The sequence below is a fragment of the Micropterus dolomieu genome, linkage group LG05, assembly GCF_021292245.1.
Source record: "Micropterus dolomieu isolate WLL.071019.BEF.003 ecotype Adirondacks linkage group LG05, ASM2129224v1, whole genome shotgun sequence".
Lineage (NCBI taxonomy): Eukaryota > Metazoa > Chordata > Actinopteri > Centrarchiformes > Centrarchidae > Micropterus > Micropterus dolomieu.
Window position 1 is genome coordinate 20249526 of NC_060154.1, and position 16726 is coordinate 20266251.

Consider the following 16726-nt stretch of genomic DNA (forward strand, 5'->3'; position numbering starts at 1 on the left):
TTGAATGTGTTTCCATAGGTGTCATTTGGTACCATTTTGAATTTTTACAGGCCCCAGTGTGCCTTCGTCCCTGTAACCGCGGGGGCGTAGGAGTCATGCCATCACTGCTCAAACAGTGGACTCTTCCTGATGTTGTAGAGAGATGAGAGGTTGACTATGAACTGCAGCCCCCTCCTCCTCATCCTCCTCACAACAGCATTATGGAGCTCTGTTTGATGTGGAGTGATGTATAATGTCTGTTGGACTGTCCATCTCAAGTTACCTAGAGTGCATGTTCCTGTCTCTGTGTGATCTGTGTTTGTGAGTGTGTGTGTGTGTTGGGTTGAGAGGGGGGGGTGGTCCTCAGTGCCAAAACCTTTGGTGAATGAGGACTCCCCACACAATAAAAGAATGGTATTGCTGACTTCCTTAGGTATGTGTGGTTTGAAACCCAACACAGGTTTGCTCAGTGGGGCTCTCTCTTATTTATTCTAAATATCAATGAAAACCCCAATTCTGTGGTGCCCTTTGAGTCAAGAAGGAGGTCCCTCTCCAACCCACGTTATAGTCATTTTTTCAGCCAAGTTAATGGCCTTTGGTGGCAGATGTTGACTGCTGTATAATAGCAAATCTACTGCACAGTTCCTCACTGTTGGTTTGAATCAGTTACAGAATATTTTATTTATGTGTGTCATGGGAATGTTGATTTTAACAAGGGACATAATCTGAGTATGAAAAAAAAAATATATATATATATGTGATTTCCTGAAATCATTTACAATTAGATGCAGTCTTATTATAAGTGAATCAAGTTTAGTGATCTTCCTCATCTCAAGATTTTAACTTGTTAGAATAAAATCTTCTGAATCAAGATAAACTACCTTGTTGACAAGCAGTGCATCATAAAGTGATGATTGTACAACAGCTGAATTCTCTCACACAGCCAGACATTGTTGCAGTGTACCTTCTCATGTGTGATGTGCCCTGTGTGTAAAATAACATTTGTTTTGAGGATAAGCAGAAGGATTAAGTCCCGTATGTCTGAGCAGATCAGCTTACTTTGTGTGCTGAAATGTCAGGGTTTAGAATCCGGTGACATGAAGCAACACCAATAATCAAATCAAAATAAAAGCTTCCCCTCTGTGCCTCCACTGTCAAAGCAAATTGTGGGCTTTTGAAAAACTAATTTACCTCAAAGAGCTCCATTTTGGGGGTGAGTTAACCCCTAATTATCCCGACTAGCTAATATTCATTGTGGACACCATGGAGGAGCACCGGCCTCAACGTTAACTGGAAACTTCAAAAGCCAAAGCAATTACTATGCATGCTTTGAACATATCCTTTTCACAAAGTTACATTCCATTATTCTTCCTGTGCTAAAACAACAACAAGTAACAAAGAAGTAGGAAGTGAAATCGGATTCCTCTTTTGGTTCCCAGAACATCTGGTTTGGCCCTTGTTTTAAACAACTAGCATCCCCTCTGAGAATTACAGAAGGTTATGTGCACTGTGTGTAGGTATCAAAATAATCATTTTCAAATGTTTCTCCATTCAAATGTGATCTAATTACCAACTTAAATTCAACCTCTCAGTTGGACCACCGACCATCAAGGGAATTTTTCTCCAGACGTTTTCCTAACTATTCATTTATTTCTCCCCCACTGCTGCCTCTAAACCATTAAAAATATACGGTAATTGCTGCAAATTGATCACTTGTTTTACAGAAGTCATATAAATCTCCACCACTGTCAAACTGTAATCGATGGCAGGAGGCGGTGCTGGGCGAGAAGAAGAGAGAGTATCTGTCAGACGGGCCTCAATGCGTCTGCTACATGGAGATGCTCTCATGTTCTGTGGTTGAGTTTGGCCACTGTCATTTCCGAGGAATTTCCTGCCATCTGTGTTCAATCGAATTCTCTCACAGATTTGGGATTGCTTGTAAATATTGGGTGCTGGCTGAAGAGGGCTAAGTTTTGTGCCGACAGCCTCTCGGACCAAAATGAACAGGCCACTTGCGCAGGGATGAGCTAGGCTAACAAAGCCTTATTAATGGGAGCTACAGCAGGAGGCAATCAAGTGAATCTGTTCCATAGACTTCGTAGCTTAGTAGTAGAGTAGGTTTTTGTCCGGCCTGTTTGAAGTCATGCTCGTGGCATGGATTTAGGGATGGTGATGATTGTTGGCTGGTTGGTTGTACACCGCTTTGGTCCAAACTGCAATAACTATTGGATGGATTGCCATGAAATTTTGACAAATGACTTTGGTGATTCCCTCACTTTTCATCTAGTGCCACCAGCAGGTCAAAGTTTTTATTTATCCAATAAAATATATCAACATCTACTGGGTGCATTCATGGTTCCCAGGCGAGGTAAAATTTCAATTTGTCCAATACTTTAGTTTATTAAAGTAAAGTAAAGGTTAAGGTATTATCATGCTAACATAATAGTAGTAGGAACCCACTCCAAAATCTCCTTTTGTCACTGTGTCAAATAAAATAGAATTCAACATGAGAATAAAGCCATCATTACAAATGACAAAAGTTATTTTCCTAACCCACCCATTCTCAACAGGACAGATTTATTATGCCATTATGCTAGTAATTTTGACAAATAGAGGGCCATGCTGATGTTTGACAAATGGATCTGATTTCACTACAGTTTCAGAGGGACGTCTGCTGTGTTTTAGTTTGACTTGAGCGGGCACACGGACAAACTGAGGTCTATTGTTCAGAAGGGGGAAACTCAGTTTCTGCACTAAATCGCCATGTTTATTTTTTTACAGCAGATTTATATACACTGTTTATTCTCGTGTGTACACAACACACAGACACATAGGTACACGCACAGACAAAAGCGCAGGCACTCCAAGCACCGGGCGCTCACAGATTCAGGATCTAAAACCTTTCAAATAAACACATATTTAAAATGTTTTTAAAGTACTTTGTAACATTATGCTTAGTTGTTGCAAGAAATAACTTGATTCTGTTAAGAAGTGTACCAGTCTCACCTTTAACACTTTCTCTGAGGGTGTGGTGCATCGAGTGCTCGTCAGTCCTCTGGACCGGCTACACACTCCGCCGGTATTTACTGCTGCCTCCTCAAACAGAGCACCCTCTTGTCTGGCTTTGAAGCACCTCCTGATCCCATGCTGAGGTTTCAGCACTGTTGGCCCGGCTCCGGAGCCGCGTTGTTCACCAGCCCTATAAAGGTGTCTGTCACTAAGCCTGACGTCCCTGTCAAGTCTACCAGCCAAGTGCATCACGTCTTGTCAGTCTGCCGGTCTATCAAGTCAGTCCGTGGGCCTGACTGATGCTTTGTGCACTGTTTGGTCTTTCTAAATATGTGGCTTTTCTGTCAAATTATAGGATGTGGTTTGGCTGAGCACCCCTTGTAAAACTTTGTGATTGTCTGTGATTAATCCTGGCAGTGTACAGATTTGTGGGCAGAATCCTGTTATGATAGTGATTGTCAGGATGAAGTTGTGGCTACTAGCAGCTTTGTAGTGGTTTGATGAGTATTCACATTTTTGTTATATTAACAAATGGTCTAAGAGAGTTTGATTTAAATATAGAAGAGATGCCTATTTTTGCGATAATCATTCATTGCTGTGGTGTTTTTTACTGCCCTTCCCAGAGGTCAGTGTGCAAACAGTGTCTTTGAGTACTACAAGGCCTTTTCCTTGGATTTCCTGGTGATTAAGTCTGGGTTTCTGTATGCTTAGCTCTGTTAATTTTCTGTTCAGATATCATCATATTTTTTTTGTCGCTTATGCTAATTATTCTGTTATGATCATCTCACTGTCATAGCTGTTGGAAACACAAACGCATCAGATAATTATTTAAAGACCTGCCTACTCTGAGAGTTTACAGCAACATGGCCATTTATTTATGTGAAAATGTGCAAATTATATGAGCTCCTCAGAATATACACTCAGTGGCCAGTTTAGTAGGTTCTCCCAGCTAAGACTAGTGAACACAGAGGGCAGAATAAATATTAGGTGGGTCTCTTGGTATACTGTCATACAATTCAGCAGCACCACATAACTACAGCCTCCAAAATGACCATTAATTCTAATCAACAGAGTTGTTACAGACATTAATTTTACCCAGTATGCACATTTTAATATTTAACAAAGAGGACACAACATTTGGAACAATATCCTAGATAATAAATACTATAAAAGTGTTCAGCCAAATTTTGTGGGGTCAGACCTTCTTTTAAAACATGTTATCAGTTATTGCATCAAAATGTTTGCTGTCCAAGGAACCACATATAACAAAGCTGATTAGAAGCCAGACTAAACTTATGCTTTAATATTCAAACAGAATAGTTTTATTAAATTATTAACTTCTGACTGACTGATCTGAGCTCCAACTTATATTATTATGTCTTTCTGTAAGATCAGTCTTTTTCAGTCCTTCTCCAGTAAATGTGGATCACCTGTTGAGAGATGCATTCTTGTAAGTGGCCTGGAGGCCACAACTAGTGACAAGGTGCTACCACCAGATGGTGACATGTACAAGTGTAAAGTTTTAATTATGTTAATCAGGGAGGACAGCGGAGTAGATGATTGGCTGTAACGGTTAGTAGGAGGTAGTGGTAAGTGATCAGGACTGGCAGCAGCCTTTCAGTGTATCCTCCTCTGTAAGAGATCAGTGTGGGGGTATTCTTTTTAAGGTGTGGGTGTATGTGTGTGTGTTTGTGTGAGAGAGAGAAAGAGAGAGAGGTGTGTGTGTGTGTGTGTGTGGAGTCACATAATCCCACAACGTTTTGTCCTGTATTTGGGTTTTGACTTGCAGCGCCCCCTCTTTAAGCCATGTGGTAAAGTGGTTGGTCTCTGGGACTCCGGGCACCAAACCTGGCACTGGGATGGGGTGGGTGGGGTGGGTCGGTGAGGTTGGGGATGGGAGGGTTGTTGGCTGCCAAGTATTTGTTTGTGTTCATGACTGCGGTTAGCACAGCTCCATTTGAAAAGCCTGGTATTATGATGACGCCTGCTTCCCACAACATGTACCCTCTTCTCTAAAAGGCAGGCGAGCTAATCATTTACCGACCGCTGAATTCATCAGTATGCCTTCAAACCTTGGATCCACTTATTACGAACAACCAGACGTATCTATGACATTTTTGTGATGTGCCCAGGAAAAGTGAAGGCTTGCAGCTGGATGCTTCTGGAGCCACATAAGTCCCTCTTCTTTACTTTGTATTCCACTTTCTAGCATCTAATCTGAGGTTATTGTGGGACCAAGTTGACCATGAGAAAGCAGGGAGGAGCAAAGATACCTGGTTGAGAGCAGCTAAAATCAGATAGAACAAATTGATTTTATCCTCATGAAAGTTCTCATGTCTGCTGGTACTGGTAATCCTGCAACGAAAACACTGACATTTCTGTGCCCCAACAGTAATTTAATAGAGTTTTTCTTCTTCCCTCGCTCTGCACCTGCTTTAAGAGGAGCTTTCTCCCTAGACATTGTTATTTTTCATTTACTTGTGCCCCCAGGATTTTCAATCATACATCCATTACTAAGCAAACAAATAAGTTCCGGGCCTATGCCGCAGACACAAATATAGACATGAGTTATGAGATTCAGAGAAGCCAGGAAGGGCTTTAGACCCTAATACACAACATCTGCACCGGTCAAGACGCGCAACCAGTGCATCCCCCTACAAAGTCCCTCAGCCTGCTGTCGCACACTTGTATCTGTTGACCTGTCTCATGTTGAAAGCGAGGTAGGAGAGGGGGAGAAAATGGCAGGCGGGGGTGTAGGGGCTATGGGAATAAAATGATCATTATTAACTTTTAAGTGCTGAATGTTATGATTTATGGAGCCAAAGTGGGGCCAGTTGAGGTGTCACATTGGATTCTCAGAGGCATCTGTCTTGCGGTTTTGGCAGCTTGTTGTACCTTGGGTTCAGATGTTTGCATCACACTCCTGACATCCCCTTTCCCCCTCCAACACTCCCCCCTCCCCCAACAGCCTCCTCCTGCTCTAAGTGCAGTACACCTCTGATCGCTCCCCTTTCCTTTCCTTAAACCATCTATCCATCTGCACATCTGCTTTTCATTGAGACCTGCATGTCTCTGAAGACTTGAATGCATTAAACGCTGGCACAAGCACAATCTCACTCTGGCACTTAACACAACGCTTAGGTGACTTAAAAGGGAGAGGCGAGAATTATAGAAAATGAAGTGTCACCAAAATAAAAAATCGTCTCCAGATTACCACCAATTACAGTTAATAAGGCCGTCCAGACCATCTGCTGATCAGATGGAGCACTGGTATTGTCTGTGGAGAAATAATGATACTAGAGGGCGCAAGAAGGAGAGAGATTCATTGAGGGAGACGGCAACATAGACTTTCAACTATGTGATGATGTGGTTTGATCTTTTCAATACTGTATAGACTGGAATGCTTTGTATGGTAATGCAGTCATAACTGTGTATCATGGGATAATAGCCGTGTTGTTTCAGAGGGGTAAAGTTCTGCTAGATTGGAGACATGTGTCTGCTCCGCTTTATTAGTCATTTATTAGTCACTGAGGTCAGGGGAGAGTTTTTAGCCAAGGCACAACACTGCTGAACTTGAACATGACTCTGATCATCAGCCCCCGAGGCGGCCTGAATAGGTGTACAATTACAGCGCACCCTAACTGGCCACGATCCCCAATGTGAAATTTATCCGGTATGTGAAGCGTGTTTAACAATCAATGTAATCACCGTCACAGTGACCGCAACCTTCCACAGAAAGAATGAGCCGTGCTCTAATTATCAGAACTATCGAGTCTGCATTCATTCGTTGTTTCTGTCTATTGTCATATTTTTCACCCTCCATGGTCACAGCGGCTGCATTAATCAGCTGGAGATGGATTAGAAAGCACTAACTCTCAGGATGCATCTGAGTTTCACGGCTTTGCGCGCTGTGTTCCCGAAGGATTCTGACAAGGAGGGAGCATGACAAACGGATGACATCAGGGCAGGCGTATTGCAGGGTGATTGGAACCTCGTTTCCCTCCACAACCTCAGCCAAAAAATAATCATACATGTCCCAAAAACAAGTTCTCGAATAACCACGTTTATCCGTTTATAATTACACTCTTGTAGGAAGCATTCATTTTTTTGTATTCATGTGCAATGGGGCATACAAACTGGCAAACTGCTCCTTTAATTTTAGTCCTCCTCTTATACGTCTCAGTGAGCTGCTCAGTTTACCGCCATCCTGCAGTGATGCTCACTGAAAGGAACATGCTACTTTATACAGGAGAGGAAAGGAGGCTGAGTGAGCAATAGATACCGTGTGATGACATTTTTGGAACTGAAGATTACACTTCAGGTGGAACAGAGGATTATTAGACACCATGTTATCAACAGGAATTGTTCGTTGCCCACAGTCCTTGTTCCAAAACTTTTCTCTATTTTTTTTTTAGGGTGGTGTTTTAAGAGGCTGATAACAATAGCGTCCTTATTTGTGCCTGCGTCGTTAGTTGGCAATGCTGACATCAGTGGCTCTTTGTGAGGATGAGCCAGCACATCTGTGCATGGTCTCTGTACTGAACACAGCATTTGCCCCTGGTGCTTCTGGCACTGTCTTTCTTTATCCGTCTTTCTTTCTTCCCGTGCGTCCCTGATCTAATGCCTTTACAGCGTCACTCCTAATTGGGCCTGAATGCTTGCAACTGTGTGTATATGAGAGCAGCATCCCACCCTGCTTGTTCTAAGGTGCTCACTGGAATTGGACACAATGCTGAACCCCATTTACATAGATTGTCTGCAGGGATTAACTGTATATGCTAGGCATTTTTTAAATTACTGTGCTTACAGATTGAGATCAACTGTGCCCTGTGGCGTTTTTGTGTGAACAAAAGTTATATTTACATTTCTTACCAGTGTATCCGTGAGGTCTAACAAATGTGGTGAATGCATTTTCTTCCTCATAAGACATCCACAAGTAGATTTTTTTGGGGGGGGAGATATTTTGAAACTTCGTGTATCGTTTATATCCGTGTTAACTTGATAGCAGTCTTCTTCTTCCCTGCCTTTGTGCATTGCTTGTTTGAGCATTACTGCTGCCAACTGTTGATCAGTGGAATAACGTGAAACCGGCAGTAGGAATGTGTATCATGTCGTCTATGAGCTTGTGCATGATACAAACAAAATAGGGACCCACTCATGAAAACATTGCGCAAAGCTTTACTGGTCAGCAATAACAGAGCACTGGAGCACCTTGGTAGCCGGATGGTTACTGTGTATAATGTGGCATGCATTACCACAACCTTTGTTGCCCGTTTCTAGTCTGGATGTTTGCTCAATCTGTCCAGTAAAGGTGAAAACCTTTAATTTCTGTTTGTTAATTATATCAGTGGGTTACACAGAGAGATGTTTTTTAACAACTCAAGTTTTCCCCGGAACAAAAAGTGGAAAAACTTCATATCCACAGCCAGAGGAATGTTAAGTATGATGAACACACAGCTGCCTTGCTCAGGAGACCACCCATCAACTCTGCAGATTAAAAAAAAAACAGACATATCTCCCTCTCTCTCTCTCTTTCTCTCTCTGTCTCTCTCTCCCTCCTCCAGTCACTGCTGCTGAATGTCTTACATTTCACCTCAGTCCCTGATGCTGTCTTTGGCTTCTACATCCTGATCAAACTAGGCTTTAACACACAATGAAATGTTCAGTGCTGAATTACCATGGCACATTCAATATAAACTGAATTTTACTTTTGGGTCCCATCCAAGCCACCATATGTTGAGGAGCCTGTTTCCCCAACCGGGCCATGACTGATTCTGTTAAGCTCTAAATCACCAGAGCGCTAACTTTCGGCAGCAGCGGGATCAAAACCTTTAACACTCATTTAACACTCTGACTTTAATGTCCTGGAGACACTCCGGAGGTGTATGGAGAATCCACTTGAGCTTGCACAACACAATGCAACACTCATCATGAGTGTTGGACACAGGAGCACAGGCAAGCAGATCTTTTTTTGTTGCCCTTTTCGGATGTACTGCTAACTGTTTGTATTTGAACGGGTAAATTAAAGCCATGCAAGAAGGGTTTCATTGTCACTCCTCATTGTCACGCAAACTCCTAGATGCAATTAAAACATGTGAAAGTCAGAGGCTCGCAGGAGGTAAAAAATCCAGATGTATTTGTAATTTCTTTGTAACAAGAAAAATACATCCTTCACATCCTTCTAACAAATGGGACTTTAAAGCTGCTGTAGGTTGTTTTGCATGGTGGCTCCAAATGGCAGCGAGAGCTAATTTGAAAATCCAGACAGTAATAACGTCTAAATAGTTCGTGTATATATTCTGTTCCTGGTTTGTGATTTAGGCAGAAGGGCTAAGGCTGTGGTCACATGACTACTTGCATGTGAAAGGAATCGCTCGTAGTGACAAACCCACAGGTCATTATCACCCAATTCTTGCTGTTTCCCTCAGATCTACAGCGCGTTGATTTGCGTTTCTTTTTACGGCCCACAACTTCTTTACTGGTTCACTCACACTGCACTCCTCAGTCTCGGTTCCAGCCACTGCAGGCAGCTATTTCCAGCGAAAAAGCTCTAAAACTGTAACTGTATGCTACCTGCCCAGCACCAAAGAAGCAGACAAATTTAGAGACAATCTGGTGAGCTTTTTGCAGCTAAAGAGCCAAATATGTCCCTCTGGAGTCGATGAACAGCAAAACAGAGCAAAAAGGAGAGTGAATATTGGACTTAAGTCAGCCAATCACACATGGACACAAGCACAGCCCCAAATGAATGCTAATGTTGCAACGTATATGCTGGATGTGCAAAGTGTTTTTATGTCTGTGTTGTGTTTGGAGCTTGTTTTCGCTGCCTCCAAGTGGCCAAAAAATTTGTTAGGTTTAAATAAGTCTTGCTTGATGTAGTTTAACTAAGCAGCATGGTGGACTGTTGATCCAACATTCCCAGTCATACTCATGTACTAGCATGTTCACTACGAGCATGTTTACCTTAGTATTAGTGGGGATACCAGGTAAGGTTGGGTATTATTTGAAAATGTTCTATACTAATATCGATACCTGAATTTTATTGATACCGTATTTGAGAAATATAAATATGTTTTTCAATAATACTTTTTTTTAATTGAACAAAAGAAATGAAAGTTCACAAATATGTTGTTGTCCAAACACAAGCAGCAGAAGAACTTTGACTTAGAATGGGATGTTATAAAAGTAATGTGTAGGTGTACCAGTACTTTTGTCCGTATAGTGTATTTGCCAGCTTTGTACTTGAATTGGTTGGTACCAAGAAAGTATTGAGGTTCTATAGCCAGCCCTAAAACCAGGTGTAGTGTTTTGCAAAAGACATGCAAAACTAAGCTCAGTGCTACGTCCGTCCAATGATTTCTGGCTATGAAGACTCTTTAAAATATTTCATGTCAAATAAAAATCATTCTGGAAAAGAATGGTTGTATTTTCAGCCTGTTGAAGTAAAATAATATGCAGACAGGTAATCAGTGGTCTGGGATCATCTCTGTCTTCTCCGTGTGTCTAACACATTTATACGGTGGACTTTTCCTGGCAAACATCCATTCTGTATTGTGGAACAGAGCAATAAGGTTTGAAAGAGCATTGTTTCATGATTCGGGTTACATTTACCGGGCTGCCTGGAGTGGGTCTGTTTTTTTATATGGTGGTGACTATGATATGTGTGTGAGAGAGAGCATGTGCATTCAGTCAAAGCCTCATTGACCGACTGCCAGTCCATCCAGTGCTTTATGATGACAGTGTTTTTATTTGGTTGTTTATGTTTTCGTGTGCATGCACATGGACAGTCAAGGCCTAATTAAGAGATCTCTGATGATGTTAGTCATCTCCATTGTGACTCATGTATCTCCTGGCCATCCTGATTGAATTACTCCTGACTTGAGGCAGGGAAACACTTGGCTTCAGCATCAGCGGGTCTTGAAACTTTCATACAGAAACAGAGCCAACAAGCAGTGAAAAAAAAAGAAAAGAAAGAAAAAAGTAAAACAAAAAAAGACTGAACAATCCAGAATTTGGTAAACAGAATGTATTGCTTGAAAACAGACCAGAGCTGAAAGACATCTTGCCTTCTGTTAATGGCTTTGAGTGAAACCAGCGTTGTTCCCGCGGTCCCCTGGTGATACTGGACTGTTTGCATTGCTCACTTTGCCTTTTCTCCACTTCTTTGTGTTTCTGCTGTGGCCCATGACAAGACAAATGCAGAGGAGACTAATGACACATCAACTGTGGGAGGGATATGTGAAAAGATGGTCCTTAAACTGAGGATAAGGCTCACAAAGTTTCCTTGTTTTCTCTTGTCTTTTGTTCGTCCATGTAACCTTTTTGACCATATTCCAAAACACTCCCTCCCTTTCTCTCTTCAACTGTTTACTCTCCCTCTCTCTCTGTTGCTCATGTTGTAATATCTTTCTCGTTTGTTAGTCTTTTTTTCCTTTTTCATCTGTTCCCCAAATCCTTAGTTTTGCTAAATATTTCTCTCACTATTTTCACATTTAGTTCATTTTTGCCCCATATATCTTTTTCATCACTTCCAGTACCTTTTAATGTTTTCTCTCATATACATGGTGTTTGGGCGATTTTATTAATAATAGCTCATGGTGTGTGATAACATTGTCAATAACATCGTTAGGAGAAAATTGAATTTGAGAAATTGAGTTAGGGAAGTTGGAACAGGGGACGCGTGGCGTGTGTGGGGATATCGGCTTACCCTTCAAAAATATTTCCTCATACTCCAAGGCCCTCCCTTTGTTCACTTTCATCTCTCTCTTTCCTATTTTATTTATTATGTTTTTGGTCACATTCACAACGCCTTTACTTTTTATCAGATACTCAGGTTGGAATGATAAAAATGATAATAATAAAAGCTTATTTATGTGGGGCTTGTGCCTGAAGAATTAAACATGATTGTTGATCCCCCCCAAAAAAGAAGATTTTAATTTATTTTGCTATGCATTTTCATCACCAAACAGGTAATTTGCACTTTAAGAAGCATTCATTTGTTTTAAATGATTCCTTTTGCTTTTTGCATCTGAGGGTATGGATGGACATCTAACCTTAAATCAATGAAGACGCCTTTTGAATGAGAGAAAAATGTGCGAAACAGCTTCAAAATCTAAAGCAAGTCCAGTTGCCTTTGATTTAGCACTTCTAGATTAAATCACAGAGTATTGTTAATTAATGAATTACCAATTAAATAAATAAAATTACAAATTAATTAAATCAATATTCACAAAAGGATGAAATTAGAACAGCTGATGGTGAATTTAATTCTTGATTGAGGCAATGGTTACACTTTTACTGGCTGGATCTTCTGGACACATTAATTTGACTTAGTTTATTTTTCCAAATGGACACATTGCCATTTGGAATACAATTCTTCAATTACTCCAGCAATAATACTTGGCAGTAAATCTCTCTGCCGTTATTCTAACTGTCACTAGCTGGGCGATGCCAAAGAGCTCTCCATATATCACTAGATACTACAGTTTTGGCAGCCAACAATTATATCCTCAAGAGAATATTCATAATCTAATAGGATTTCAACATGTCACTGATGGCAAGAATCTCACTATAAACTGATTATTCTTCCAGGGCAAGTCAGTAGATCACTTGGTCGAATCTGCTTAGCCAGCTTTTAATTTGAGCGTGACATTGGGTCACTGCATCGTTAGCTTTAGTGACATTTCTCTTGCTCTCCTTTCAGTGAATGGTGCCTACTGCTCAGAGAAGGATGTAGACGCTGAGCTAGGTGACGTTGAGAGCGCCCTGATGCGATGTGGGCAGAGCTTGCCACTGCTGGTAGGGGGTCATTTAGGGGGGCTTTATACCCAGAGCCTCAACTGCGACAGACCTACACCCGACCTCCTTCTGCATGATGGCCCTCACCAAGACGGCAGGTAAACTGTCACTATCATTGCGGTTTTAAAATGATTTTGTACCTGTTTCAGTTTTGAATGTTTACTGTTGGGTATAGTATTACTAACAACATGCAGGTACAATGTGTTTTTCATTGTGTTTGCTATTGTGGATCAGATGCACACATATATTGCTGGAAAGCTTTACCCAGTATCATAAAACACACTGAAGGGGTCCAAAGTATAACATTTATGTTACACTAATGCAATTCTTCTGTTGTGCAATTGTTGACTACCACTGGTCAAGTCAGAAAGTATTTCCAGTGATGTTCTGTGTTGTGGGGTTTGTTCTACTTCTTCACCCTCTATCCTCAGTCATCCGGCCAAAAGTACTTCTGGAAAGATATTCACTTCTCTCATATTGTCTGTCAATATTTTCACTACAGCCAAACAGGAAATGGTACTCCTGAATAGACACGGGGGGGGGGGGTCAAGTCTTTATTAACAACAACAATGACAAAGTCTGCCAGTGGCTCTCTCCAAGCTAGCATTAGCTTTGTTTTTCCCCCCAGCGTGCTCTGTGGCAGGGACAAAGACGATTCCTTCATGAGACAGCCCAGAGAAAAGAGAGCTCTTCTCACATCACTCAGGGGCTTTGGACAAAATCCATAATGAGCCAACTGACAGGAATGATTATGTAGGAGATCATAGCAACGCATGGAGAAATCTGACCTGGGTTCCCCATTCAGCAGGGCAAAGATTCCCACCATAATACACAGTATTGTAAACGCTGACCCTTCATAGGCTGCAATTATGCCACCAAAACAGGTGACTCCCTTTTTATCCCCAATGTTGGGTTGGGTTTAACCCCTTTGTGTCATCAAAGCCTGTCAGATGGACACACTAGCCAGTGGCCTCTCAGTCTAAGTAGCCATCCACCCCCACCTCCACCTCCATCTCTATTCTTAGTCATAAATGCCCATTCATATCCTCTCACTACCGGAAGATCCAATTTCATTTATTCATAAAAACACTTTGAATGATCACCAGTGGATACTACCTGGTGTCCACCATCACCTTATGTCACTGAATCCTCAACATGGCTTACATGATGTTAATGTTTCTTCCATAAGGTCCCTTACGGTGAATGAAAGACTAAATTATTTTAGGTCAGTGGGACTCATTTAGGACGACATAATTTTAATGTAGACTGAGAGAGTGATTAGTGGAGGAGGGGTTAGCAGGAAGCTAAACTCTTACTGTGCTGCTGGTGGGAAGGATCAACTAGCCAGTATCTGTCATCAGCCTGTGAGCTAATAGCGCTCATATTCCTCTCTGGGTCTTTTTCCCCTTACAGATCCTCCTCTGCCTTCCAAAGGAACCTGCCGGGGGCCTCACCCGGCCTGGGCTGCGGCACTGCCAATGGGGGTCACTCCTCTCTCCCTTACCCAATCAAACAGGAGAATTCTATGGGCTACAAGATCTCCGGGGTCCATAGCACGTCTCAGGCCGGGTTTCAGAACTTTAGGGCCGGCCAAGTTTTGGGGTTGACAAGGGACGAAATAGTTGGAGCAACTAGCAACAACGGTAGTGGCGTATGCACAGTGAGCGGCATAGGTAGTGCCGTGTCAGGGGACGCAGTTCAACCGTTTAATAATGGAGATGGCTCCTCCCCGCTGGCTTTGTCCCCAGCTGGCTCCCGTCATTCAGCGCGGCTGCTCAGTGCTAGCAGTCTGAAGCGACGCTGCCTGTCCCTGGCTTCACAGTCCACTGCCGCTGCTGGCAGCGTTGCTGCCACAGGTTCCCCATCAGCTACTGGCGCTGCTTCCGAGGAGATCAATATCACCGCCATCATCTGCTCCTCCTCCCAGATGTCGATGGTTGCCTGCGTCAACGGGTTCCGCTCTAACCTCTCGCCCAGCCACGCCAGCAGTGCCGGCCTCTCCTCCTCTTCCTCCTCCTCTTCTACATCCTCACCCTCTAACTCTTGCCCACGGGAAACCGCCCAGAGGCCCCCACCTCACGGCAGCCCCCAGCAGGCCACGCTACAGGAGAGCTGTAAGCTATCGTCACCTGCTACCTGCCTGCTGTCCCTTTCCTCCTCCTCCTCCTCCTCCTCCTCTTCAGTGTCATCAGTGGAGCTGGAGCAGAGCCAGGGGCATAGCCAGGGGCTGTGTGAGGAGCAGGGCTCCATGCTGCACGGGAGTGGGGCTGGAGGAACCGCTGGGGGAAGTGTGGGGGGAGGAGAAGGAGGCTCGGACGGGTTGGGGCTACTGATGAGCGGGGCCCTGATGTCTGGGATGCTCCATACAGGTACTGAAACTGGGGCTCTCCTGGACAGGGGCCAAAGATCAGGGGCTGCCCTTAAGCAAGAGCCCCTGGATGATTTTTCTCCCAGTGAAGATGAACTCTTTCAGCACCACTATCATCATCACCACTTGAGTGATCGCGCCGGGCACCTTCGTCACCCTCACCCCTCTCGCCCTGCTATGCCTCCACCCTACTACCTGCACCAATACGTGGGGCACAGTCCTGGGGGTCTGCTGCACCACCAGAGCCAGCAAACAGTAGCACCACCCTCTTCCCTGGGACTCAAACCGACCTCTGGAGGCCCTCCTGGGTCTCACACAGCCCCAGAGCGGGAGGAGGTTGAAGGAGGAGCACTGGCCGATAAGCAGGTGTGTCGCTGGATTGACTGCAGTGCTGCGTACGAGCAGCAGGAGGAGCTTGTTAGGCACATTGAGAAGGTACACATCGACCAGCGCAAAGGCGAGGACTTCACCTGCTTCTGGGCTGGCTGCATTCGCCGCTACAAGCCCTTCAACGCCCGCTACAAGCTACTCATTCACATGAGAGTCCACTCCGGAGAGAAACCCAACAAGTGTATGGTGAGTCATCATAAGCCTGTAATATTATCCACCCAACATTGGCCAGACCCCAAAAAAATAGATGCCAGTACTCAGTTAGATATACACATACATCCAATATTGTTGAAAACCACCTCATAGTCAGCTGTCTTACTTTTACAAATTTTTGCTTCTTTTTGAAAGGATTAGTTTGTATTTATTAGTTTAATATGAGTCTAGTTTGTCCCATAATTGCAGCCATCTGTTAAAAAAATGTTTTTTTTTTTGAATTAAACACAAGCACACTTTTCATAGTAATACATTCACTCAAGATTATTTTTCCCTTGTCGAAATACACGTCCATTGTGTCCAAAAACAAGACGGGACTTGCTTCACTGCTGATTACTTTTCAACAGAAACTTTTATTTTGTTTTGGTTGAGAAACACTTATGATTGTAATTCCTGTATTTTTAGTGGAACTTGTAAAAAAAAAGACTACCTTGTCAGTATAAATAGATTTGTGGTTGTATTCTTTACAGGTAAGGCTCATATTCCACAAGTCAACACACTAATCAATGTCAAACTGTCACTCCCCTGCGTCCCTTAGAAAATGGAAAAAGCCCTCCAACCTTAAGAATGATTTAGTCCAAATACACAATTAGTCCACAATTTGTGTAGGGCAAAGCCATGTTTATTTTCACAAGCACTCTGTTTTTTGAGAAGGGATTCAGATCATGAAAAGCCAACACATATGGTTAACATAACCAAACAATGCCTACACTTGATCCTTTTAAATGGGAGCTTTAAATGTTTAGCTGTCCCACAAGTATTAAGTGAATTGGCTCCATATCCAAGCCAAACATGAGGAGAAATGTAGTAGTCTGGAAAAGGGAGCCGCAGAGGGATAGCCGGTAACATTTGCTAGTCTTGCTCAATTCACGGCATCACCCAAAGCCCCTGTCACAAGTGGTGCTCTTCAAGTTCAGGAGCCCATCCAAATCCTAATTATTGAAAAATTGAGTCTGCAATATTGCTGCA

At 42.9% G+C, this 16726-nt stretch overlaps 2 protein-coding genes across 3 annotated transcripts in view; one reads left to right on the forward strand and one right to left on the reverse strand.

Moving 5' to 3' along the window:
* The window catches only part of lpxn (leupaxin), a 665334-nt gene that overhangs the window by 482704 nt on the left and 165904 nt on the right, over positions 1-16726 (reverse strand). The gene's annotated exons all lie outside the window — the stretch shown is intronic.
* Positions 1-16726, forward strand: part of LOC123970760 (zinc finger protein GLIS1) — a 70546-nt gene that overhangs the window by 13896 nt on the left and 39924 nt on the right. For both annotated transcript variants that reach the window (XM_046049043.1, XM_046049042.1), the window contains 2 exons: positions 12692-12884; positions 14200-15730. In XM_046049043.1, coding sequence (XP_045904999.1) covers positions 12692-12884; positions 14200-15730 — 1724 coding nt within the window. The remainder of the gene's footprint in view (positions 1-12691; positions 12885-14199; positions 15731-16726) is intronic.